Here is a 24639-nt window from a genome sequence, read left to right on the forward strand (position 1 = left end):
CAGTAGCAGCCTTCTTCCTAGTCACTTCCAAGGCGTTCTCCCCATCAGCCATGTGCTTTCCTCTGGACTCCACCAGCTGGGGCTGGTTTGAACCCCAGTTCCACCATGGATTGGAAGCTTTGAATGGAAGAGTTTCGACAAGATTAGCTCCAGTAATTTTTATAAGTCTGTGATTCTCCTGTGATAGGTACCGAGCAGATTGCTTCTTCTAGTTATTCAGAGAGGATCACTGAGGCTCAAAGAGGTAACTCACCTAACAGTGTTCCATTAGGCAAAAATCAAGCCCCAGGGAAGAATAGAGTCAGAATGGAAACCCAGGATGCCTGAGGCCCAGACTTATACCCTGCACTCATTGGTGTGTTGCCTTAAGGGAGCAAAGGGGATCAATGGAGGGAAAAGATCTCTGCTGCCCAGGGGATCTGCTGCCTTCTCTCTGCCAGCCCCTGCCCCACCTTTTTCTCCTTGACCTGGCCTCCTGGCCCCTACTTTCCATCTTCTCTGACGCCCTGTAAGTATTCTGAAAGCTGACTCAATCTTGGGGCAGATAGCATGGATCAGGGGGTGAGTCAGGGAAGTCACAGACTTCCTGGCCAATATCACCTTTCTCTCCAGGGATTTAGACTGAATGAAGTAGGATAGCTTAGTTCAGGTTCAGTACCAACAACATTTTCTGTTCTAGTTTGGTTTTAGCTCTGACATTTGAGACTTTATGTAGGTTTGATTCTGGCTTCAACTGGTTTATTAAAAGATTGGGGTTGCAGACAGGGAAAAAAATAAAAACCTTCAGATTAGGTCTCTGATTCAGTAAAACATTAATGGTTGGGATTGGTCGTGACCGAATGCAGCAGAGTATGTGATGATAAGTTGTTTTTGGTTCAATTCCAGCTCTAATCTTGCCACGGGTACCATCTGGTCCCAGGGACCACAGAGGAGGGGCCATCACCATGGCATTCATTCTCTCTTCTGACTTGGTGTGCAGGCCTTGCTGAATCCACACAAGTGTTCAGGCTCTGGGAGAGGGTAGAGTCCCACGTGTAGGAAAAGGCAGATGAAGAATATTGAAGTGCCGTTAGCATGAATATAGCAGATATTCCAGCCAGCAGAGTGTTAACTGGCCTTCTGGGGCAGGAGATCCCAGACCAGGCCTGAGGGAGGGGCCTGGCTCTGCAGCTCCTGGGACCCAGCCCTGTAGCTGCTGGGACACAGTCAGCACCTTGAGGAGACTTAAATCTCCCTGGAGAGGAGTAACTGTCACAGGGAGGGTGGGGGAAGCACTGAGACACTTTCTCTTTAGAGGAGGGGCACAGTTCAGACTAAGGCAAGAAGCAGGGCCTGAAACCCCCATTTTATGGAGGCAGAAAACTGAGACCAGGCCAACCAGAAGTCATGACAATCATGTCTGCCCTCTACCTCCTGCAACAGCCCAAGAACTTTTGTGACTAAAAGCTATGATTTTCTGTAAGAGTCTTACAGAAATGTGGGTCTGTCTATCTAAGGGAGAATGTCAAGGGGAACCATTTTAATTGTGGGGCACTTTCCCAGACAGAGACCCTTGTTCCTCCTTCTGCTTGAATCTCCTAATCAGAATTGCTCCAGGTTCGAGGGTGGTGGCCTCAGCCCTGTAACACCACTGCTGACTCTTAGAGTCCCCTTGACCCTATGAAAATGAAACAAATGGTCTTCTAACAACATTTCTGGAAGGAGGGGCTTTACTGATAGATGACAAGGCAACAGCCTTGAACAGGAGGAAGCCCATTCACTAGGTAGAAAGAGGGCAAGAGTGGAGCTTAGGGGAAAGTCCCACAAGGGGAATGATGAGGGATGGGAATGGCTGAGAAGAGTTTATTTGGTTCTATTGAGGTTACCTCCTCAAGTTCAGGCCCAGAAGCCTCCAAGTCACCCAACAAAGCAGGTGAGGAGGAGAACATAGTGTCCTTGCCTCTAGACCCTGACCTACCATTTTCATCCCTGGGGTATAGGAACAAGGGCCTCAGGCAAGAATCTGCTGTTTCTACCACCGGGGACTTCCGGGCCAGAGCTTCCCACCCCATGATGGACTCATGGTCTGTTTCCCACGCACCTCGAGTCCATCCCAACCCGACAGGTACAGACCAGTCCCTGGCTTAGGCCCCTCAAGTATGCAGATTCTTAGGACAGTAGAGAAATAGGAATGGAAGCTCTTCTCCCAGTCCCCTAGCTCTGCAATCAATAATGCTGTTGGCCTTCCCCACTTGGCCAGTAAGAACTGAAAACACATCCATCCATCCATACTTGTGTACTTGTTGTGGCATCAGGCATTGAACTTGGCACTTGGGATGAATAAGTCATGGTGCCTTGGCCTGAGGAGCTCTCAATGTGGTGGGGAGAAATAGGCAGAGGGAGAAGATGATGAAGGGCACAAGAGATAATCCAAAGGGTGTAAGGGAGAAGAAGCCTTAATCTTAAAATGTTCCAGAAAAAATGTCTTTTGACCTCACTTTGATTCAGCCCTAAGGAGTCTAGGATATGCTGTCAGTTGGTGCACAGTTCATGTTCTTTCAACAAGCATTTCACAAGCGTTCCCTTTTATCCATCGCCAGCTGTGTTCCCAGCCACATACTAGTCCTCAGAGGGTTATAAGATAAATAGAAAAGATATCCCTGCCTTCAAAATGTTGACAGCACTTACACACATCTGAAGCAATTAGAGAACAATTCGAGTAGGTAGTCAATACATGTTAGCTAGTACATATACAATGAACAAATCAATTGATTATAATCCTAGGACAAAATGTCTGGCAAAAAAAAAAAAAAGGCATCAAAGTGGGAGCAATTAATTAGCCATTACAGAGGATGGGGAAGGCTTCGTGGAGGAGGTGGGGCTTGAGCTAGAGATGGACAGTGAAAACAGGCTGGGGTCATGAATATTGGTCAGCAGTCGGCTACTATGCTGGAAGCAAAAAACTAGAAAAACTGGAGGTGGGGCGCATTCAGACCAAGGGCTCCCTGCCACCAACTTTTTGTATGACCTTAGGGACCTCTTTCCTTTGAGGTCAGCATTCAATATAGGGGCCTAGATAGTACTTCTCAAACCCTTATAATAACAGCATCAGCATCAGCTGGGGAATTTATTAGAAATGTACATTCTCAGCCCTCATGCCCACTGAGTCAGAAATCCTGGGGGTGGGCCCTGCAGTACATTCTACCAAACCCTCCAGGTGATTCTGAGGACATACCAGTGTGAGAATTGCAGGACTACCTCGCTGCTTCTCGACCCTGGCTGCTCATTAAATTCACCCGGGGAGCTTTTAAGTCAAAGAAGATGCCTGAGCCCCACTCACAGAGATTGTGATTAATGGATGTAGCCCTGGCATTCATATTTTTTAAGGTTCCCCAGATGATTCTAATGTGCAGCCAGGGCTGAGAAGCACTGGACTAGATGACATCTCAGTCCTTTCTGACTTATTTTGCTAGGATGGGCTCGGAGAAGCTAAGCCAGGATTCCTGGCTTCCCACATCTCACAGGGTGGATTTGTGGACAGTCAGGGCATATGTTTGGGGGCTGAAAGACCCTCCTGGGATCCAAAAATCTTTAATCTCTTAATGAGCAGCTTTTTGATGATTTATATAAATTGTTCACCATTCCTTCATACTTGTCTGAGGCTAAGATACTGTGAACAGACGTTGACTTTCCCATCCCAGCCACCATGAAGGAGTGTGCATCAGCACACACTCACTTACACACACATACAATACACAGTGCTATAAATAGATGTACATGCACACAAGAATAACTGCGTAGGGATATTCAAAATCATTCCCAAGGGTGTATATGCACACACAAATAAATCCACTGTCAGAAATCCCAGGCCCAGAACACCGAGACTGCTTGGGAAAGGATTCCTTTTGGTGGGAATTGGGCTATTTAAAAGAAGTGGCACTTCAGTCTATGGAGTAGTGATTGGGGGTTAGCAATGGTCTTCTGTAAGCTACCTGCTCTGGGCAGAGGCAGGTAGCCCACAGGAGGATACTGAGGGCAGATGCTGAGGACATCCTTGTTTCTCATACAGATTCGGGCTGATGGTCCCCCCCATGGTGGGGTCCAGTACGAGATGGTCTCTGTGCTCAAGGACGGAAGCCCCATCCTCCGGGACATGGCCTTCTCCATTGATCAGCGCTACCTGTACGTCATGTCTGAGAGACAGGTAAGTGATAACAGCCATCTCTCCTTTCCAAACTCCAAGAAACTGCTAATAATCTGTCACCTTTGTTCAGAAACTGTTCAGTCCAAGAAGAGAGACCTCTGGGCTTGCAGCACAGGGGTCCTGAGAGGGGCAGAGTCCCTGTAGGCTTTTGCAGGGAGCTAGAGAAAAGCAGCCGGGGGCCAGCCACTTCCCGGAGGCTTCACTGTAGGCCACAGCCCCTGTCTCAGCAAGTGATGAAGAGCTCTGCAAGAACAGGCCAGACTGCGTGGAGCAGCTTGGTGTGATTAGGAGGTAGATTTACTGCTCTCACGCCCACAGAGTCTGCGGCTCAAGGGAGCCAAAGAGGTGTAAATAATCCAGGCCTCCAGGCTGGGCCCACTCCTGGGAGAGGCAGACCCAAGATAGGGCCCCAGAAGGAAATAAAAATATTGGCGTGAGTCTTAGACTGGTGCAGAGTATAAGCTGGTCAGCTCTGGGAAGCTGAAACCAGGCCTATGGAGGTGGGGAGCCCAAAGAAATAGACTTCCACCCTCTGTAGGGAAACAACTGAGCAAGTCTTCCACCCTCTGGGATGGATTGAGACTGTGTCTCCTATGAATATGTGTGAGTAGAGAAAAGGCAAATGTAGAGAGAGCCATGGTGAAGGGAAAGAGAAGCAGGGAAGGCAGGGGATTCATGAGATCAATAGAGACCCAGAAAGCTAAGCAAGGACCTTAGCCAAGCCTGGCACATTCCATTCATTCGGTCAGTGGGTTAATAGTTGTTCAGCAGCAGCAGGGGTCTTGTCATTTTTCTTAACAGGGTAAGTGAAATAAAGGTCAAAGAAATGAGGAAAAGGATTGCCAGTCTGTCCCAGCAGCTGAGGACACTGACTTTGGTAGAGCTGAAAGCCCAGAGAGCTTTCACCAGTTGCTTCCCAGCTCATGTCATTCTCAGAGAATTCTGCAAGAGTTCCAATTCTGCAAGTTGATCAAACTTACCCTTTCCAGAGCTCTCCTTACCTCCTTTCTTTTCGAATGTAAGAAGTCTGAATCAGGGGATGAGGGATGAGCAGAAGAAGTAAGGAAGAGACAAGTGTGCAGACAACAGCATTAAGGGAAGCAGTGATGCAGTTCTGACTTGAAAATTAGTTCTTGAGGACAGATGACGTAAATCATATGATAATTGCATGCAAATTACATCCAGATCCTCTTGAATCCACCTGTCTTTTTCACCTTCTTTCATGTGGCCTCTGCAGTTGAAGTATAAACAGGTCCAGATGGGAATTTCGTGGATCTGCAGACAGCTTTGCCTAACCTAGAGTGGGTAAGACAGTCTTGGAAATAAACACTGACCTGTCATTCCAATGAAACAGTCAGTGGGCCCAAAAAGAACTATTTCTGGGCACATATTTATTGGGAACAAAGTGCTGGGAATCATCAAAATGAATGAGACTTAGTCACTACCTTAAGTTGATTGCAACCTAACAAGAGAGAGACAGGTTCTCAAATAGCCCAATAACGTAAGATTGAATTCTATACATGCTCTTTTATCCTGTTCTTCTTTAAGGGAAAATATTATTTGTTTAGTAAAAATGGTGGATGCTTGTGATACAAATTCAAGCAATGCATACAGAAAAGAAGACAGCAGCAGGTCACTAAATCTCACTACCCAAAATATAACACCATGTTAACATTTGGTGAGCACCATTCCAGGACTTATGCAGAAATAGATACAGATAAAAGGACAGATGGGTAGATGATGACCTATATAGGTAGATAAAATGATGGGTAGAGATTGAATAGGTGCACATTTTATGCAATATTTTTCAGAGGCACTGTGTGTAGCAGAGGACCAGGCAGGTAGCTCTGGGTAAGAGCTTTCTTAGATTCTCTGAGCCCAGCAAAGTGGGAAAGAAGAAGTGACCAATGAGACCTTAGTGGGACCGAGAAGGTACCAAGGCATACATTTTAGCTGCATATCTTTTTATCCAATGAGACACTTTCTGAAAATCCATCCGAAATGTAACCAAAGAATAGGGGCTGGGTCAAGGTTGGAGGTGGATGAGTGGGTTTCAGAGAATATAGTCACCTCCTAGATCCATATCTGACGCCATCTCTGAGAGCATCAGCCTGGCCACACCAACTGTCCACATAGCTTATCTGTAAATATCCCTCCTCTGTCCCACCTTCTGCTTCAGGTACCCAGTTCTTGTTACAATCTGCACCAAACAGAGGGGTTTAGCAGTAGCCAGCCACAATGAGCAGAGATAGGAAGAACTTAGGTTTCATGCCATGGACTGTCTCCGGTCAAGTGAGATATTAGTAGGGGGAGCTCCCTGTAGCAGATGGAGCTGTGATTAGGAGGCAAAGTCTAAGGGGGATTTGTGGTGGAGCTCTGAGACCTGTCACCTGGAGAGCCGTGAATTATGTAGAAATAGGTAGCCAGGTGACTTCACCAGGGGCTGAGTCCAAAGATGAAAGCCAAGAACAGCTCAGGAGGCCCATCTGTCTGAGGCTGGCTGTGAGTTAAGTACTCACAGACAGCTCAGATGTCTTCAAGGAAGCAGTTGAATGTGTGGCAGGAGAATAATCTGTAAAAATGAAGCCAGATGTCCTGGGTTCTAGTCCAGCTTGTGCTATCACTGATAATAGAATCCTCTGACAGCTTCAGCTCCTCGTTTGTAGCTGAGAGGAGTTGCATCAGATAACAGGCTTGTCTCTGAAGTCCACGGGTCTGATTTGGACTTCATTTCACCATTCTCTATCTGAGTGGCCTTACACAAGTCACTTAACCTCAGTGTTCTCACACAAGGTCAGTGTGAGGCTCAACTGAGACAACAAATGGGGAATTTCTTTTTATACTGCCTCACATGCCACATTCTATATGGCCCCTTCTAACTCTCATGCCTCATGATCCCATTTCTCAGGAGTATGGAGATGGTGTGTGATGAGGAGGGGGCAGGGGGACATGACACAGCCAGTCATCCTCAGCCTGAGCCAGGAGATCTGTGTTCTAGGCCTGGCCCCACCTCTGACTTCAAGGGTGACCTGGGCCCTCAAATTCTCAGGGTCTCAGTTTCCTCATCTTTAAAGATGGAGGTTATAAATCTAACTCTAAAGTCTCTTTCAGATCTTACAGAAATTTGTTTAAGGGCCTAGGACTAGGACTCTGCTCTGTCTCTCTCCAGAAGATGACACCAAAAGCACAAGAGATGGGCTTGAGACTAAACCAAAAGCACAGTGTTCTCTTTTTCAATTTTAATTTAAAAATTTTTTTATTTTGTTTTGTTTTGTTTTGTTTTTGAGACAGAGTCTCACTATCGCTCCGTCACCCAGGATGCAGTGCAGTGGCGTGACCTCAGCTCACTGCAACCTCCGCCTCCTGGGTTAAAGTGATTCTCCTACCTCAGCCTCCTGAGTAGCTGGGATTACAGGTGCGTGCCACCACACCCGGCTAATTTTTGTATTTTTAGTAGAGATGAAGTTTTGCCCTGTTGGCCAGGCTGCTCTCAAACTCCTGACCTCAAGTGATCCACTCGCCTCGGCCTCCCAAAGTGCTGGGATTACAGGCGTGAACCACCGTGCCCAGCCAAAAAATTTTTGTAGAAATAGAGATGGGGTTTCACCATGTTGCCCAGGCTGGTCTTGAACTCCTGGGCTCAGGTGAAAGGTCTACCTTGGCCTCCCAAAGTCCTGGGATTACAAGCGTGCGCCACCACGCCCAGTCAGTACAATGTTCTTAAGGAGAGATTTATGAGGCCACGTGTGCTCATATGAGCATCTTTCCTGAAGGGTAAACACTGTAGAGAAAGCTGGAATGCTGGTTTGGTTATGGATATGTGCAGATGTTCTTCAACTTACAATGGGGTTGCCTCCCAGTCAAGCCACTGTAGGTTGAAAATATTGTAAGTCAAATACATGTTTAATACACCTAACCTACCAAGCATCATAGCTTAGCCTCACCTACCTTAAACATGCTCAGAACACTTACCTTCATCTACAGTTGGGCAAAATCATCTAACACAAAGCCAACTTTATAATTAAGTGTTGAAAATCTCATGTAATGAATTGAAGATTGTACTGAAGGTGAAGGAGAGAGTGGTTGCATGGGTACTCGAAGTACAATTTCTATTAAATGTGCATTGCTTTCACACCACTGTAAAGTCAAAAAATCATAAGTTGTATCATTGTAAACGGGGACTGTCTATATTCCTACTTGGAGGCAGCAATTTAAGACTTTCGAGTTCTCTAAAAGTCCTAAGACCTTTTAAGACATCATGGGAATGGGTTTTTCATCATTTCACTTTCAAACAAACCTCTGGGCAACCTGTCTTACACTCTGCCCCCAACCCTTGCCTCTCTGTTCCCCCATCCCTCCTCCAAACATGACACATGTCATATTCTTGGGGCCGTGACAGTGGAACACATGGTGAGAGTAAAACCAAGTTTCTGGTCTTACATTCTGCCTAGAGAGGTTTTCATCTCCCCACAGAGCTAGAACAATCCAATATAGCACTCATGGGTTCTCTCTCATTCTCAATTAATTAATTAAATGTAATTAAGAAATAGGACTAGTAAGTGTTGGGTCGTTAGTGTCACTGCCTAACAAGTCAATGTTAATGTACTGTTAATAGATCTAAGACTGGCCAGTCCCAGGGGAAAATTTGGGAACTGATTCCCCAATCCTGTTAATTGCCCAGGTGCTCCACTGAGAGGATGCCTGGCTCTTTCCTAGAAAGTCTGCCCCAGCTTCACTGACAGCGAATCAGCAGACGTTATGGGCATGCATACAAGTTGCTCCCATATCCTCAGTGTCTAATGGAAGTCAGACAGCGAGTCCAGGGAAAATCAGGCTATGAGCCAAGTGAAAAACCAAGCAACAAGATGAAAAGAAACTTGATAGCCCCAGTTTTCACCCAACTTGTCAGGCTGGCCACTCCCAGAAAAGGAGTATAACTGTATACACAGGGTGGATGGGAAAAGAGTATAGGGATGGAAGCAATTATTCTATTTTATACTTTAATTAGTTTGAATTAGCAGAAGGAAGAGAGGCATAAAATGATCCAGCGAAGGGTGAAATGGAAAAAGGGAGTCACAGTGGAGAATGGCTCCGTACAGACTAGAAAGGGCCTCGGGAACAGCAGAAAGGATGGTGATGGGTGTGTGTGTGTGTTTGGAGTGGGTGGTGGGGCATGGGATTCTGTTCTCTTATTTCAAGGCCTGGAGAGGCAAAATAGCATAGATGTTAAGAGCCAGCCCATGGGAGTCAGGCCAACCTCCATTCCACAGACACTTACTAAGTACATGGTTTTGATAACGTTATTCAACTTCTCTAAACCTCAATTTTTTCATCTGTGTAATGGGCCTAATGCAATTGTTGTGAGGATTGAGAGAATGTATATAAATCACCTAGTGTCGTGTCTGACACATAGTGTTTTCAATCAGTGGTGGTAATTATTATTACTAGTATTATTCTTAGAACTTCTTTGGAATTTCAGAAAGGGCTAGAAACATCTCCCCCACAAATTATGGCTGGCACAGAATTCCCAGTTTTAGGCAGTGGCCTCCAACTGCCATTCCTCCTGCTTCCTCCCAAGCACTGCCTCAGAAGCCTTTGGCCTGGCCAAATGACAGCACTGGGCTAAGTCTCTCATAATCTGGTATTTATTTTAAAAATCCAGGAATGTGCAGGGCAGACTAAACAGTCCCGCTCCCCTCAATACACAGGCAGGCAGCCCCAGGCCAATGTGTGAGGCCCAAAGGCCAGGATAGCAGGCATCTGTAGAGAGAAGGGAAGGGGACCCTGTGAGCCTGGGGCTGCATGCGTGGACAACGGGCCAGAAAGGGAATACCTATAGGGCCTTTCATTTCTGGTTTCTCCAGGTAAGTAACAAAGTCTCATGCTCATTGTGAAAGATGGGTCCGTCACTCTCCAGGTAGTGAACATTCAGACCCCAATTCCGAATGTCCTAGATGTGCTAGTAGTTGGCACAGTGTTCTGGTTATTTATTGTTTTGTAACAAACCACCCCCACATTTGGGGATATTTGTAAAAAACATGTCATTATGCTCAAAGACTGTGTAAGTCAGGAATTCAGATAGGGTGCACCGAAGATGTCTCATCTGTATTCTATAATATCTGTAGCCTCTGCTGGGATGACACGAATGGCTGGAGCTGACTAGAAGGACAAGGGGCTAGAATCATCTGGAAGCTTCTCCTCCTACATGTCTGGGAAGTAGAAGCTGGGATCAGCTGGGACTATTGACCTCAGTGCCTTAGACAAGCCCCTGCCATGTGTATTGGGCTTCCTGACAGCAGGTGGCCCCCAAGACAGTCAGAATTCTTGCTCATGGCAGCTCAGGACTCCAAGAGTGAGTACTCCCTACAAGAAGGTAGAAATTGCATTGCCTTTTTGTGACTTGGCTTTGACACTCAATCAGTCTACCTGCCTCTTCCCTCTGCTGCCCACCACCCATGTGATTCTGATGCATGTGGCCCATGAGCACACATTAAGAACATGATTCCCCGGCTACCAAGGTCATGGAATCACAGCGCATCAGAGCTGGTAAGGACTATAGAGAGCACCCATTCTGACCCCAGAGGAGAAAGATGAGGCCCAGAGAGCACCCTGTTTAGCTGTCCCATCAGCATTGTGCAACACCCAGCGCCCAGCTGGAGTCATCAGAGCTGGATTGATTTCTCCAAACATATGGGGAAGCACAGACAGCTTTAAAGCTTGCTGTTGATTTGCTGAAGGTTGTGTAAGTCCTAAGTGAGGTCTATCAAATGCCTATGGGCCCTGAAAATGCTTTCAGGAAGGGTTTGCAGGAATCCATCAGTAGCAGGATCACACTGCCTGGAAATTGCCCCATCAAGGGTATGCTGCTTATGAATAGCTCTCCAGGCAGTCTTCCTGTGGCAATATTGTCTCATCTTGCACAAGAGCAGGCCTCTCAGTGACTTACCTTCAGTATGCAGGGGAATGGGACCTCATCCCCATGGATTACAGGAAACTGGCTTTTTAACCACATCTGTTTAACGTAATTTAAGAGAGTTGAGGCAAGGAGACTGTCAGCCTGGAGTTTTCAGAAACAAAAATTATTTGGAAAGATTGTAAAGCCACCCTTTCCTGAAGGTACTAAATGCAGGAGAGACACCCCACCACCCCCCAAGAAATTCTCTGCATTGTTTGAAGACCCTACGCAGTGTCTGGGGAGAGATGGAAGGACAGGCCAGACCCTTAGCATGCCATCCACCAATGTCCAGCAGCTGCACCAGAAAACTAATTGTGATTTCCTCAGTTTGGAGGAGGCCCTGTCAACTACTAACCTGGATCTAGAACCAAAAGTAAGAATCCTTTTCAGAGGTGCTATTGTGATCCATGGGGCAGTAAGTCTTCTACCTGTAGCCAAAGCTACTGAACTGTCAAGTCCCTAAGGCACCTAAAGACCTTGGAGAAGGGAAAGAAAACACGTGGGGTGCCATGCTTCCAGATGTCCCCTGCTCATTTATTTTGACATCTCAGACTATTATTTTGATTGTGCACATTTGTTTAGTCCAGGCAATAAGGCTTCCCAGGGTGCAGGCAGAGCATGCCAAGGTATATTTTTACAAGGCGGGCAAAGTCTCAGTAACAGGAGACCTCCCTTCTGCCTGGGCTGGGAGGCCTTGGCTGAGCCTCTGGGGAAGAGAGAAAGTGAGGGGGCAGGGAGGAGAGTTGAGCCTGAGGGACTTTGGGGAGAATTACAGAGTTTGCGGATTAGGAAAGTGAGGATATGTGAATTGCTGCTGCACTTTTGTTTTAAAATGTGTCACTTTCAATCCAAGCCTTTGATCCACATGTGTTTCTGGTTAAGGATGCAGGACCCCAGTGTGGCCAGGAGCTGAGCGCTCACATCAGTGCCTTTCCCAAAAAAAAGGATGGAATCCTGCCTCCCCCCGGGGCTGCCGGTGCAGGCAACAATGACCACCTCAAACCCGGGTTTTGATTTTTTCCTCTTTCTTTCCCCCATTTCAAATGTCAAGGAACAAAGAAGCTGACAGGGAGCTGATTCTCTGGCTATTAATATTCTCATCGGAGCATTTTTTTTAAATAAATATTTTCACATGAGGGAAAGGCAATGCAAACCCACCCTATTAATCAGGCACTTGGCTTGCTGTATTTAAGAGAGAAAACTCCAGCCTCTTATTTTGAAATCCTTTGGTTTGGAAAGAAATGATTGAATACAATGCCCAGGCTGGGAGAAGTGGTGCCAAAAACCTCATTTCTCTAAATGGGCAGGGGCTTGGAGACTCTTTCTCTAGTCTTTGACGAGGGATTTGATTTTTCTTTCTAGATAGGTACTGCTGAAGGCTGACACTGACTGCCCAGAGTGATGTTCCTATGACCGGGAGATGGGAAGTTACAATGTCTCACCAGAAGGAAACTTACCCTCCCCCATTCTTTTAAATATGGGGAAACTGATGCCTCCAAAGGGGACAGTCATTTGCCTAGGTCATCATCTGAATTACCAGAAGAATCAGGGTAAATCCTGAATAACCTGGTCTAGCCCAGCATCCTTTCCCAACTTGACAACAGTTTCACTCTGCACAGGCAAGAGCAAACACTGACTGTGTTTAAAACTTTTAATTAGCAAAATTAAAACGACCTAGGCCCAAGAGAGTTCCTGAAGATGTTCCGAAGGGTCAAATTAAAATAGGGAAAGATTTGCATATTGTTTGCATATGCAGACTCATTCATTCAATAGACCATTAAGTGTTGACCATGTATAATGCATAGAGCTGTCCACTGACAAGTCATTTGCATATGTAGATATAGATAGGGCTGTCTTTCTAAGTAATATTCCAGCAAAAGTCTCCTTCTAAATAGGGCTGCCAGAAAGATAAGTACCTTCTTGATTTCTTTCTGCTGTTTTCAATGCAACAGTAGCACTATCATGTATGTTTTTGTATAGCAAAAAATAAAATAGAATCCCTGCCCTCAAGGTGGTCAAATTCTGGAGGGGCGCAATGATGTATAGATAAATCACAAGATATGGTTATTTATTTGTACATCAGAGCAATCCTGTAGAATGTGTTTATGTAAACGCATACCACCAGGAAGGGACCTGTCCTGGTTCCCTCCATAATTGGGTCACTCAGGGGACTCACCCTCTGCCTAACATAAGAATCCACAGCTGGTTTATCCAGAGATTCTCTAGTGAAGAGCAGCCCTTTATTTTACAAAAGAGGAGATGAGAGGTCTGAAGGGGCAGTGACTCCGGAGAAGAAAGGGTGTACCAAGCTGCACGTGGAGAAGCAGACAATGATTGACAATCAGTAGTTTCCTGACAGCCATGGGAAGCAGCCAGCCTGGGTTCAAGTCCTGGCTCTACCGCTTACTGCCGTGTGACCTTGGGCAAGTTGCTTCACCTTTCTGTGCTTCAGTTACCTCACCTGTAAAATGGGCATAATTATGGCGTCTGTTTGAAGATTAAATTAAATTAATTAATGCATAAAAAGCACTCTGAAAAGTACCAGGAACATACTACCTGCTTAGTAAATGGTAGTAGTAGTAATTATATTTTTACGGTTGTGCCCCCATACATCGTCATCAGGCCAAGCCCTGCAGATCATGCTTTGCAAACAGCCACACCTAAAAAAAAGCGTAACCACCCTGACTTGCCTCTCAGCCCTACCTTATTTAAGCTGTGTTGAAATCTAACTAATATTTTTGCTGTGTTTTTCTTATTTTACTTTACAAACATGATCTCAGCTAATACACCAGTCCCATGAGATAAGTATTATTGTCCTTGCCTTTTTTAACAGATAACAAAACTGAAATTCAAGTTGACTAAGTAATTTGCCCAGGGCCACCAAGCTGTCCAACAGCAGGGCTGGGACTCCACCCCACAATTCTGAAGCCAAATCCACACCTCTTCAGCTTCCTGAGACAGCACCCCCTGGCTGCCCTGTGGCTGCAGAAGGCTCCTCCCCTCCTGTTCTCCCCACACCGGGCTCCCAGTTAGGAAAAGGGTTCAGAGGCGGCTTTCTGGGCTCCAGGAGACCAGCACAGACTCAGTAACTCCTCACTTGACACCTTCAAGAAGATTGGAGTAGTGCACTGTTTTGTTTAAAAAACCAATAAAGGAAAGCAAGCACTGCCCCAGACCCTACATGGACAGTCAGAGGAAATGCCTCTGCAGGTGGTCAGAGTGCAGGGAGAAAAAGCGCTACTCCCCAGGAAGTTACTGTGGAGTTTATCCTGTACAGCCGGCCAAGCACCTCACAAGCATGATCTCCGCTCCTCCCAACAACCTGGGAAGACAGGTATTATCTCCCCCATTTAGCAAATGAGGAAGGCCAGGTGCAGCAATGTTGAGGGATCTGAACTGGGTGTTTCTATGACTTTTAGGAGGCAGAGCCAGGAGTGAAAAGCCTGTCTGTGTGGCTGCAAAGCTCCTGCACTGCTCGCCCTCCCCCAGCACCAGGAGAGCCCATGCAGAGACCCCAGAGGGAGACATCATGACTCCCCTGCATATTTTTCTACCCCCATCCAAAGCTTGTCGGTCTGGCAAAGGAAAAACCTTTGCAAGGAGGGCAGCTGCAGAACACATGGGAGGCATTGAAGCCCTGATTCAGCTTCTCTGGTGCTATTTCTAGTGTGAACCATGCAAACTCACATCAGCTCATTCACCGGCCCTAAGTAAGAGGTTCTCAGGCTCAAGAAAGCATCCTCTATTCGCCATCTTAAGTCTTATCCAGCCAGACACAGGCGGTGGGGCCGGAATGACACCTCAGAGCTCTGCAGCCTGCTTTTCAGCTCCTTCCAGGAGCGCTCCCTTGTGCTCCCTGCGTTGAGTTGCAGTAATTGAATGTGTTTTATTTAGACCATAACATATAGTGCCACTTTGGATTTCCAATTAGGCTTCAATCAGATGCCGAGAGTCTGATTCGTTTTGTTGTTTTGATCAACACAAAAGATGGCAACATCAGAGGAGCCGTCATGAAAAGTTATTTCCTTCCACTGATGACTAGGACAGTTTCTGTAGTGTGAAGATACAGGTTCAGAGGTGTCAAGAGAGGCACCATGCATCAGGGAGAGGGGCGGAGGCAAAGGGGAAGTCAGTGAACCCCTAGAGATAAGAGCAATTGGAAGTCCTGGGGTGCATGGCCGGGACTTGACAAGGCCCCCCTGTATATGTGGGCCAGGGCCCTGGGTGCCCCTGAGGGAGGGGAAAGGTGTTGGTCTCCACCCCAGCAGGTTTCTCACACAAATGGTTCAGGCTTGGCAGCCCCTCTCAGGCCTTTTATCCAGGGAGATCTTTGTGAACACAGCATTCCCATGAGGTGGGAAGCTATAACCACCACCGTTGATTTCTTTAGGGAAGGCCTCTGAACTCCTCAGCCAGAAGTGACCAGCTGTACTCATTTACAGAAATATGTGGGGGCTTTTTCTCACCACCTGTGAGTTCTAGCCAGCCACTCACACATGCTGCCTGTCAGATAAGGTTTCTCAATGGGGTTGATCCTAGGGACAAAATTTGGAATCCAACTTTGAACTGCCAGGGAGTTTATTGTGGGAGAGAGGTGGCAGGATGGCAGAGGGGTGATGGGACAGTGGCCGGGGAGTGGAAGGTAAGAGTCTGCCTGTGCCAGTCATCAAGATCACTCACCATGCATCTGAGTCCAGGCCAACTGGAGCCTCCTTTTCCCCATTGATAAAATGTGTTTGAATGCCCCTTGCGGCCATGACATTGGGTGCATTCTTTCTGGCCATCAATGTGTATGGAATGGAAGCTGCATGCACAGCGCTTGGAGGCTGACCTGGGTTCAAGTATGCATGTGCTTGTGAGAACAGAAGTTGGTGGGGTTGGTGAGTGAGATGAGGGCAAACATTCCTGTGTGTTCTGGGGGTGATGGTGTCTACACTATGTTAGTGTTAGTGTCTACACTATGATAGTGTTAGGCTCTTTCATATACCATTGCATGTACCCACTGGGGGAAATGTGTGTTTGAGCCCTTCTCCTCGCAGTTTTATGCTGTTTTTAGAGCCCAGCTTGGCCGCATTTCCAGCTGGCTCTTTGATGTTTCTGTAGCAGGCCAGCTCAGGGACTCAGCATTTCAGCAGCAATCTCCACTTCATAGAGTGCATGCCTTGTGGTTAAGTTCCCCGAGCCTTTGCCACTGTGCCTCAAGTTACCTCCCTCACCTCACCTTGTTCCCCCCAGTTATTATTGGTTCCCACTTTGCAAACAGGTTGGGGTTTGAAACTCCCACCAGGTGGAGAGAAGACTGACTGTGTAATCAGCTGTTGGTGGCTTAGCAAACAGTCTGGGTTCAGCCTCTGTCCCTCAACTAATATTTAATTACAAGAAAGAGGTGGGAAGAGATGCGAGCCAGGTAGAAGGAAAACAGGAGGGGGAGAAATGAACTGAGATTAAAAAGATGTTCTAGCCACTTAGCCATTAAATAGCTCATCAAACAGCCTTTGAGGACCTACTCTGCTCACAGCAAAGAGCTTATCCTTGCACTATCACACATACATATGGAAAACAGACAAGTAAGTAGTGAGTTACAGTACGGTATGCAGAGTGCTGGGATTACGGGAGAGGGTGCCACCCAATATAGCCTGTGAGTCAAGGAAGGCTTCCTGGAAGAGGTGATGCTCTAGGTGAATCGTGAGAGGGGAGGGGGTCACCCAGTGGAATAAAAAAGCAAAGAAGTATTGTTCAAGTTAAGGAAAGCTTGGAAGTGTGAAAGAGTTTGGTATATTCAAGGAATATTTCCCAAAACTTGATACTGGCAGAGCTGAAGGCAAGGATTAGGAGGCATCCATCCTCACAGAATTCCTACAGCATGCAGGCGAGCAGCCTTCAGGCGGGCTCAATCCACCCACCTTTCCTAAGAGGGATTCCCCCAGCCCCGGCTGCTACAACATAGAATTGATAGGAAGCCATCATGCACCCAGCCCCTGGTGTTCTCTGTGGCAAGCTCATCAGCAGGTCCTCTGGACATGCCCTGGATCTAAGTAACATCATCAAGAAAAAAGATGCTAGCTCTGGCAGAGCTCCAGTGCTAAAGCCTGTTGTGACCTTGCCAATCCCCTCCCCTCAGGACAGCCGTTTCTCTGACTGTACAGCAAGGAAGACCTCTGCCCATCCCAGGTTCGTGGGAAGAGGATAAAGGAAATGAGATAGTGCACCCATTTCAGGCATTCATTGTATCATTTCTGCAACATTTGTTGCAGGCAGAGACCTTGCTGTCTGGGCTGCTTCTGTCTCCCCAAGAGATACCACAGTGTTTGGTACTTAGCAGTACTCAAGAAACACTTGGGCTGGGCACAGTGGCTCATGCCTATAATCCCAGCACTTTGGGAGGCCGAGGTGGGTGGATCACGAGGTCAGGAGATCGAGACCATCCTGGCTAACACGGTGAACTGCTGTCTCTACTAAAAATACAAAAAATTAGCCGGGCATGGTGGCGGGCGCCTGTAATCCCAGCTACTCGGGAGGCTGAGGCAGGAGAATGGCGTGAACCCGGGAGGTGGAGCTTGCAGTGAGCCGAGATTGCTCCACTGCACTCTATCCCAGGGGACAGAGCGAGACTCCGTGCCCCCACCTCCAAAAAAGAAACACTTGTTGGAGCTTAGGAAGAAAGAGAGGAGGTGAAAAAAAGAAACAAAGGAAAATGTCTATGAAAAGGAGGCATTCTAATTTACTGTAAGGCCTCATCTTGGGAGGCAATTAGAACTGTATTCAAATCTTGGCTCTATCACTCTTTGATATGGCCTGGTGTATCCTCTCTAAGCCTCGGTCTTGTCTTCTGTAAACTAGGGATAACAATAATACCTACCTGATAGGACTGCTGAGAAAGTGAAATCCCTATACAATGCCTGGGACAGAGTGAGAGCCAAACCCTCGGACATGGCTCTAGCTAAGCCCTGTGTTTTCTCCCTGCCTCCATGGTAATCTCCCTCTTTCGCTACCATGGAGGCCCCCACAACTAACATGTTGCCCATTTTTCATCCTTAAGTCATCTGCCAGTTGCATCTATTTCTAGCCTCTGTCTTACGAGACAAGAATAAGGAAGGAAAACAGATAACTGTGGAGGCTCATTTGCCAGTTGTCAGCTTCTACCATCAGCTGATCTCTCTTGTCTGCTTCTCCCTGGGTGCCTGGAAAAATCATTGTGACCTTTTATTTACTGGTTGATCTAGTCAGCTCTTGGCTCCAGAACTCTCCTCAGGCTCCCCCCAGCTCTCCCAGCCCTCCATCAGCCAGTGTGAGTTCCCTGCCTCCCAGGCAGAATCATGCTGCAAGACAGGCAGGCTGTGCTGGGCCCTCGGAGCCTCCCTGTCTTCATGATCAGATTCCTAAAAACCTGTGGGCACGGAGAGGAGGGGCAGTCAGAGCTATTGATCTTCCCTACTCACTGCTCCCACCAGAGGGAATTTCTGCTGCAGATCCTCTCCTGCAGGTCCTCTCCTGCAGGCCTCTTGTTCCCACCCCATTTTACTGAGCAGCTAAACTGAGCTTGAGGCTAGCGAGTGGCTGCCCCGGAGTTAATCCATAAGTCAGCAGCATACTCTCTCAGCCTCTCATCCAACTTTTTGAGCTTTACCAGGTTCTTTTCATCCATGTCCCTTCAACCTCTTCTACTCCCTACATCAGCTCCCAGCCTGGCTGGCTGGTCATGGCCAGCAGCTATTTCTACTTTTCTTTCTCTTTCTCCCTGGGCCCAGCCATGCATTTCTCTGCAGCTCCTCTGAGCCAATTGGACTGAGGTGTGCACCTCGGGAAGTGAAGGGTGGCAGTTGGGAATAGGGACAATTGTAGTGGTGATGAGGAGACAGAGGAGGCTAACAAGTGTGTGCTGACAAGAAGACATGCCATATTGGTCCCTGGAAGGCCAGAAATGAGCCAGGCAGACCCAAACTATGTCTGGATTGGTTGCAGGAGTTAATGGTATATACAGCATAAATGTGACCTTTTGTTTACTGGTTGTGAGTAAATAAAAGGAGTGTGTGTGTGTATGTATGTGTGTGTGTACATGCACACATATGTGTTTCATACCCAGATCAGCTTCTGGAAAAACAATCATCCAAGGTAGAGTATGGCTTTCTCACTTCATTTTCTTCAGGCCATCTCCTTGGACTTCCCAAAGTTTTCATTGCCCATATTGGAATTGGGAAGCCTTATGCCTCCCTCAAATTTGGAGAAAGGAGTTTTAAAAGCCTCTTGTGCAAGTCAGCTCCCTGCTTTCCAAGCTCTCTTCTTGGCCCTTGCTGTCAGCATCAATTTTCTGCAGGGAGTGATTTAACCTTCATTTATTCATTAATTCCTTTTTCCTCTTAACTTCATTAGGTAAGATTTATAAAGGTGCTGAATTGGAAAGGTCACCTGTCCCTGGGCCCAGGACACAGTGTGCCTGCCTCTCTTCTTGTGTGCTTCCTTTCAGGAGTGCTCCTGAGGTAGGCAGGTGAGGAGAGTAGCAGAAGAGAGAGTGAGAGCAGAGCCTGTGCTCCAGGAAGGCAGGGCAGGCAGGCGGATACCATAGGCTCTGAACATGCTTCCAAATTGCCTGCTTACTGTTGGGAGGCAGGATGGCATGGTGGGGAGGATAGGCTCTGTGTTAGGCACATCTGGAATCCTGGCGCTGCCCTTCCTAAGCATCAGCCTTCCCCAAGTTACCTGTCCTCATTAAGCCTTCAGTTTCCTCTTAGAAAAATTGTCAATAATGCTATAATCTACTCCATCAGGTTCTTGCAAGGATTAAATGAGATGCTTCATGAGCACAGTGCCTAGAACACAGCAAACATTCAACAAACAAATCGAAAATCTTTTTTAAAAGATCTTCAGTTTTCCAAGACCAGCCTTGGTAGCACTGGGCAGTCAGTCATTGGATCATGGACCATTAGAGACTAGTGTGCAGGAAATCTATTTGATTCCTCCCCCAAGCAAGCTAAGCCCACATATTCAGTAACTGACCGTACCTCCAGAACCACAGGAAAAGCCTGTGGTTTCCTCATGGGGGAGCCAGAAAGAACCAAACCACCCCATGGGGCCAAGGTTGCTTCCCAGAGTCTAACAGATTTCGAAGAGAGTTAGGGTAAGCTAGCCTCCTCTTCACTGCTGTCACCCTCTGAGGCCCACCCAGCAATCATTCACAGTCATAGACCTTTTTTCAGTCCCTGAGGCCTGCTGGGCTCAGCTGCTAACCATCTCATCTTAAGGTGCTGTCTCTCTCGTTGCCAGTCTCCCTGGAAGGAGGGGATGCAGTACAGACTAAAGAGCATGCAAGTGTTTTGAACTTGTCCAAAGGTCAGAATATCTGCCTGCTGCCATCTCCGTGTTGTCTTTCCTCCTGTGACTGCAACAGAACTCAAAACCATCTCAATCCACCCCAATTGCAGTGAATTCAGTCCTCTGAACTTCTCTAACTCTTATGGCAAAACTGCCTGTCCGGATCTATCTATGTGGTGTCTTCCCCCGTCAGGCTTTAAACTACTTGGGGAGCAGACATAGGTTGGAAGCAGCCCATCCCCTCCCAGGGCCATTTGTGCAGCCAGAACTCAATCAATGTTTGAGAAAATAATTTTAATAGAAAAGCATAGAGGAAAGCGGGCAGGCAAACCTGTTCTGTGTGCCAAGCTGAGAATATTGGGTTTGAATATGATCACAGAGGATTACAAGAATTAATTTTATTTTATCTAATATGCTTCGAATTGGGCTTCTGAAATTCAACATGCAAATGTATGCTCCTAGTGCAAATTGGAGCATGCCCAGATTAATGGAGAAAATTCTCATCACCTCGCTTTTCTCAGAATGTGATTTCCCTCACCTGGGATCACCTATTTGTTTGCCAAGGATGAACCAAGGGGTAAATTCTGATGGAGGAAGGAATCTGAGGGCTGGGTCAATCTGACCAGTACCTCCCCATGGCAGGTGGAATGAAGACAGACACTGAGCAGTGGATGACGGCCCTTCACAGAGCATGGGGACTTCAGGGCAGTAGCCATGGGAAGTCCAAACTGCTCCTCTGGTCCCAGACCAGCCTTCACTGGTGTACAGATCACTTCAAATGCATTGTATTAGTTCCTACTATCTTCCCTCGCAGATTTCATGACATTCTTGGGCATCGTTAATAAACAATGCCTGACCTTTTTAGAGTGGCAACCATTATATTATTTCATGAAATATGGCCCTACACAAAAGGCCATTTGGTGTAGTTATTGTTACAGTTTGAAGTGAATTTGGGTCTAACAACGAATTTGGTTCTGAGACTTTCACAGTATCCATTGAGAAAACTGGAGATACTAGTCACTGAATAGCCTAAATAGAAAGTGACCAGTGTTTATACCTGAATGTCATGGCTCTACGTCATTCTCTGAGTTTCTGCCCTCATTCTCTAGCTGTGGCCGATACCACTACCACCAAGCCTGGCCACTAAGGATGCTGTGACACGAGCTTGGCCTAGCTGTGGACAATTTCCTCTCCCTGTAATTCAAGCTAAATCAATATTTGAATGTATAGGAAAGAAAGAAGGCCTCACATGTATAGGAAATTTATTTTCTCAACCCTCTTTAGTTGGGCTTGCCTAAAACATAGGGTATCCCTGGTTTTTTTTTTTTTTTTTTTTTTTTTTTTTTGTCAGAGTTTTGCTGTTGTTGCCCAGGCTGGAGTGTGGTCACATGATCTCGCCTCACTGTAACCTCTGCCTCCCGGGTTCAAGGGATTCTCCTGCCTCAGCCTCCCAAGTAGCTGGGAATACAGGTGCCCACCACCACGCCCAGCTAATTTTTGTATTTTTAGTAGAGACGGAGTTTCACCATTTTGGCCAGGTTGGCCTTGAACTCCTGACCTCAGGTGATCTGCCTGCTTCAGCCTCCCAAAGTGTTGGGATTACAGACGTGAGCCACCGTGCCTGGCCCAGTTCTACTTTTTAAAACAATTTTTATTTAAGGTTCGGGGGTACATATGCAGGTTTTTTATTTAGGTAAACTCGGGTCATGGGAATTTGTTGTACAGATTATTTCATCACCCAGGTACTAAGCCTAATACCCAATAGTTATTTTTTTCTGCTCCTCTCCCCCTTCTGTCCCTCCACCCTCATGTAGGCACCAGTATCTGTTGTTCTCTTCTTTGTGTTCATGAGTTCCCTTCATTTAGCTCCCACCTATAAGTGAGAACATGTGGTACTTGGCTTTCTATTCTGACAACCACTGGATTGGTTCTACTTTTTATGAAGTTCAGTTTCTTTACCAGTGGCCCTAGACTAACATCTAGTGGCCATGGGGTAATGTTGGTAGACGTCAGTGTAGAGTGAAGCTGCACACACAACTTGGGCTTTAAATAGTTTCTCTCTCTGGAGTCAACTAGGTGGAATAGTTACCTGGCCATTTCTGTAACTCTCCAAGTAGCTTCCCTTAGGGACACATCTCCTTTCGGTTATAGAAGAAAGGTGGTTTATGTTTTTCTAAGTCCAATAACTAGCTGCATCCCTTTCAATCCAGATGAGAAGCTCCTCCAGCCTCAGGAACTGCATTTGGCCCAGGGGTACTGCTTCCTGCTTTCCTGTATCCTAAGGCTACAGTCTTAACATATAAAATTACTTTAAGCACAAACAATGACAGATAACCATTAGAGGAGAGTCATTCTTTTACATTGTAAAAATCGAACTGGGAATTGTCACTTTTAAGAGGTGAGAGAGACTTACGGACAGACTACCAAGAGGCCCTTATTTGTCTCTTAACATTAAATCGAAATCATAAAACCATAGACAAGAGACTCTTACACTTGGAGCTATTTCATTTTCTTTTTTTCATGAGAGGTGTATGGAGGGTGCAGAAGGCCCACACTCGAAAATATCATTTCACTGTGCTTCGGTTTCCCGGATGGTAAAAATGAAAGAATCCAGCTTCCCAATCTCTTAAGTCTGTATATTAATAACTAAACTGGATCAGTGGGATTTCTTGGGGTGAACAGTTGGACAGTTTCCATCATGATACTTGCTTGTGTGGGAGGATATTAAGCTCTTTCACCTTCTTGCTCTGAACTAAGAAATTTAGGAAGTTACTAATATAGGCTACAATATGGATGAACCTTGAAAACATTATGCCAAGTCAAGAAGCTAGTCACAAAGTCTCATGTATTGTATGATTCCATCGCTGTGAAATGCCCAGAATAGGCGAATCCTTACAGACAGAAAGTCGATTGGTGTTGCCTGGGACTGGAGCAGACAGGAGGGAATGGGAGTGACTATTAATGGGTATGGGGTTTCTTCTGGGGGATGATGAAAGTATTCTGAAATGGATTGCGCTAATGGTTGTACGGTTCCTGAATATTCAAAACACCATTGAATTGTGCAATCTAGGTTGGTGAATTTTATGATATGTTAATTATCTCATTAAAGCTCTTATATTAAAAATCTTGGGAAGATCATGTCCTAATTTTATGGCTACTCCAGCACCTCTCCTTCTCCTGCCAACCACCACTCAAAGAGGAAGTGGACACTGCACCATGGGTGACGTCAATGTGTGTATCTGAGGGCTCTGCCATCCTTATTCTCTGTTCCTCTTCCCTTCTCCCAGTTTTCTTCCCCCTGCCGTGTTCTCCTACTCTTTCCTATTCCTTCTATCTCCCTTCTCCTTTTTTCCTTATTTTCCTACTGATCTCATCATCCAATGGGTGCATCTTGTGGGCTTTCCTTAACCCTGGGAAACTTCCTTAAGCCTAGGAAGCTGAAAGGGGCGTGGAAGAGGGAACAAGAGATAGTGAAATTTAACAATCATCATCATAATAAAGTGTTAATATTATTATAAATTATTATTATAGCTGTCCAGGACTTAATTTAATCTTCACAACATTCCTATTAGGGAGATAATCATCCACATTTTGTAGATGAAGAAGTTTTTATGGATAAAGATGAAGAAACAGACTAACATGGCTAAGAAAACCCAGCCAGTTAGAGGCAAAAACAGAATGCAAACCGGGGTCTGTCTGGCCTCGGAGCCTATTCTCCAAAGCATGATAGGACCTTAAATATGAGGCTGGGCCTGGTTATTTATTGATGAATTATAATAGAAGTAATTTGATGGGGTTCCAAACTGCAGTATCTAGGATCTCATCTGTTGGTCTGATATTTATGGCCGTTTATGGGTGATATCTGCGTGGCTCTTCCATTCATTATGGTTTTCATTAAGACTCTAATCCTGTTTAGAAGTCTGTTTGTCATTTTTAACTCTCCTGTTTAATCTTGGGCAGCCCTAATCTTTTTTCACTACCAGCCAGAGGGAGACAGCTCCTGATGGCTCTTTTCTTCTCACAATTGTGTGCAGGTGGGGGTGTGAGGGGAGATGAGTGTGGTGGGCCTGCCTCTCCATGACTGTGAGGGACACGAATGTGTGTGTGGAGTATCCATATGAGCTGTGGTGTGAGCATGTGTGAAGTTCGTGCATGGTGTCACTGTATTGGTGGTATGCACTGTGAGTGTGTC

General features: G+C 46.4%; 1 protein-coding gene across 1 annotated transcript in view; it reads left to right on the forward strand.

Moving 5' to 3' along the window:
• Positions 1 to 24639, forward strand: part of PLXNA2 (plexin A2) — a 222847-nt gene that overhangs the window by 97997 nt on the left and 100211 nt on the right. Inside the window, exon 4 of the mRNA XM_017888311.1 lies at positions 4049 to 4183. Within this exon, the coding sequence (XP_017743800.1) occupies positions 4049 to 4183 (135 nt within the window). The remainder of the gene's footprint in view (positions 1 to 4048; positions 4184 to 24639) is intronic.

Source organism: Rhinopithecus bieti, unplaced genomic scaffold, assembly GCF_001698545.2.
Source record: "Rhinopithecus bieti isolate Rb0 unplaced genomic scaffold, ASM169854v2 scaffold_15813, whole genome shotgun sequence".
NCBI classification, from domain to species: Eukaryota; Metazoa; Chordata; class Mammalia; order Primates; family Cercopithecidae; genus Rhinopithecus; species Rhinopithecus bieti.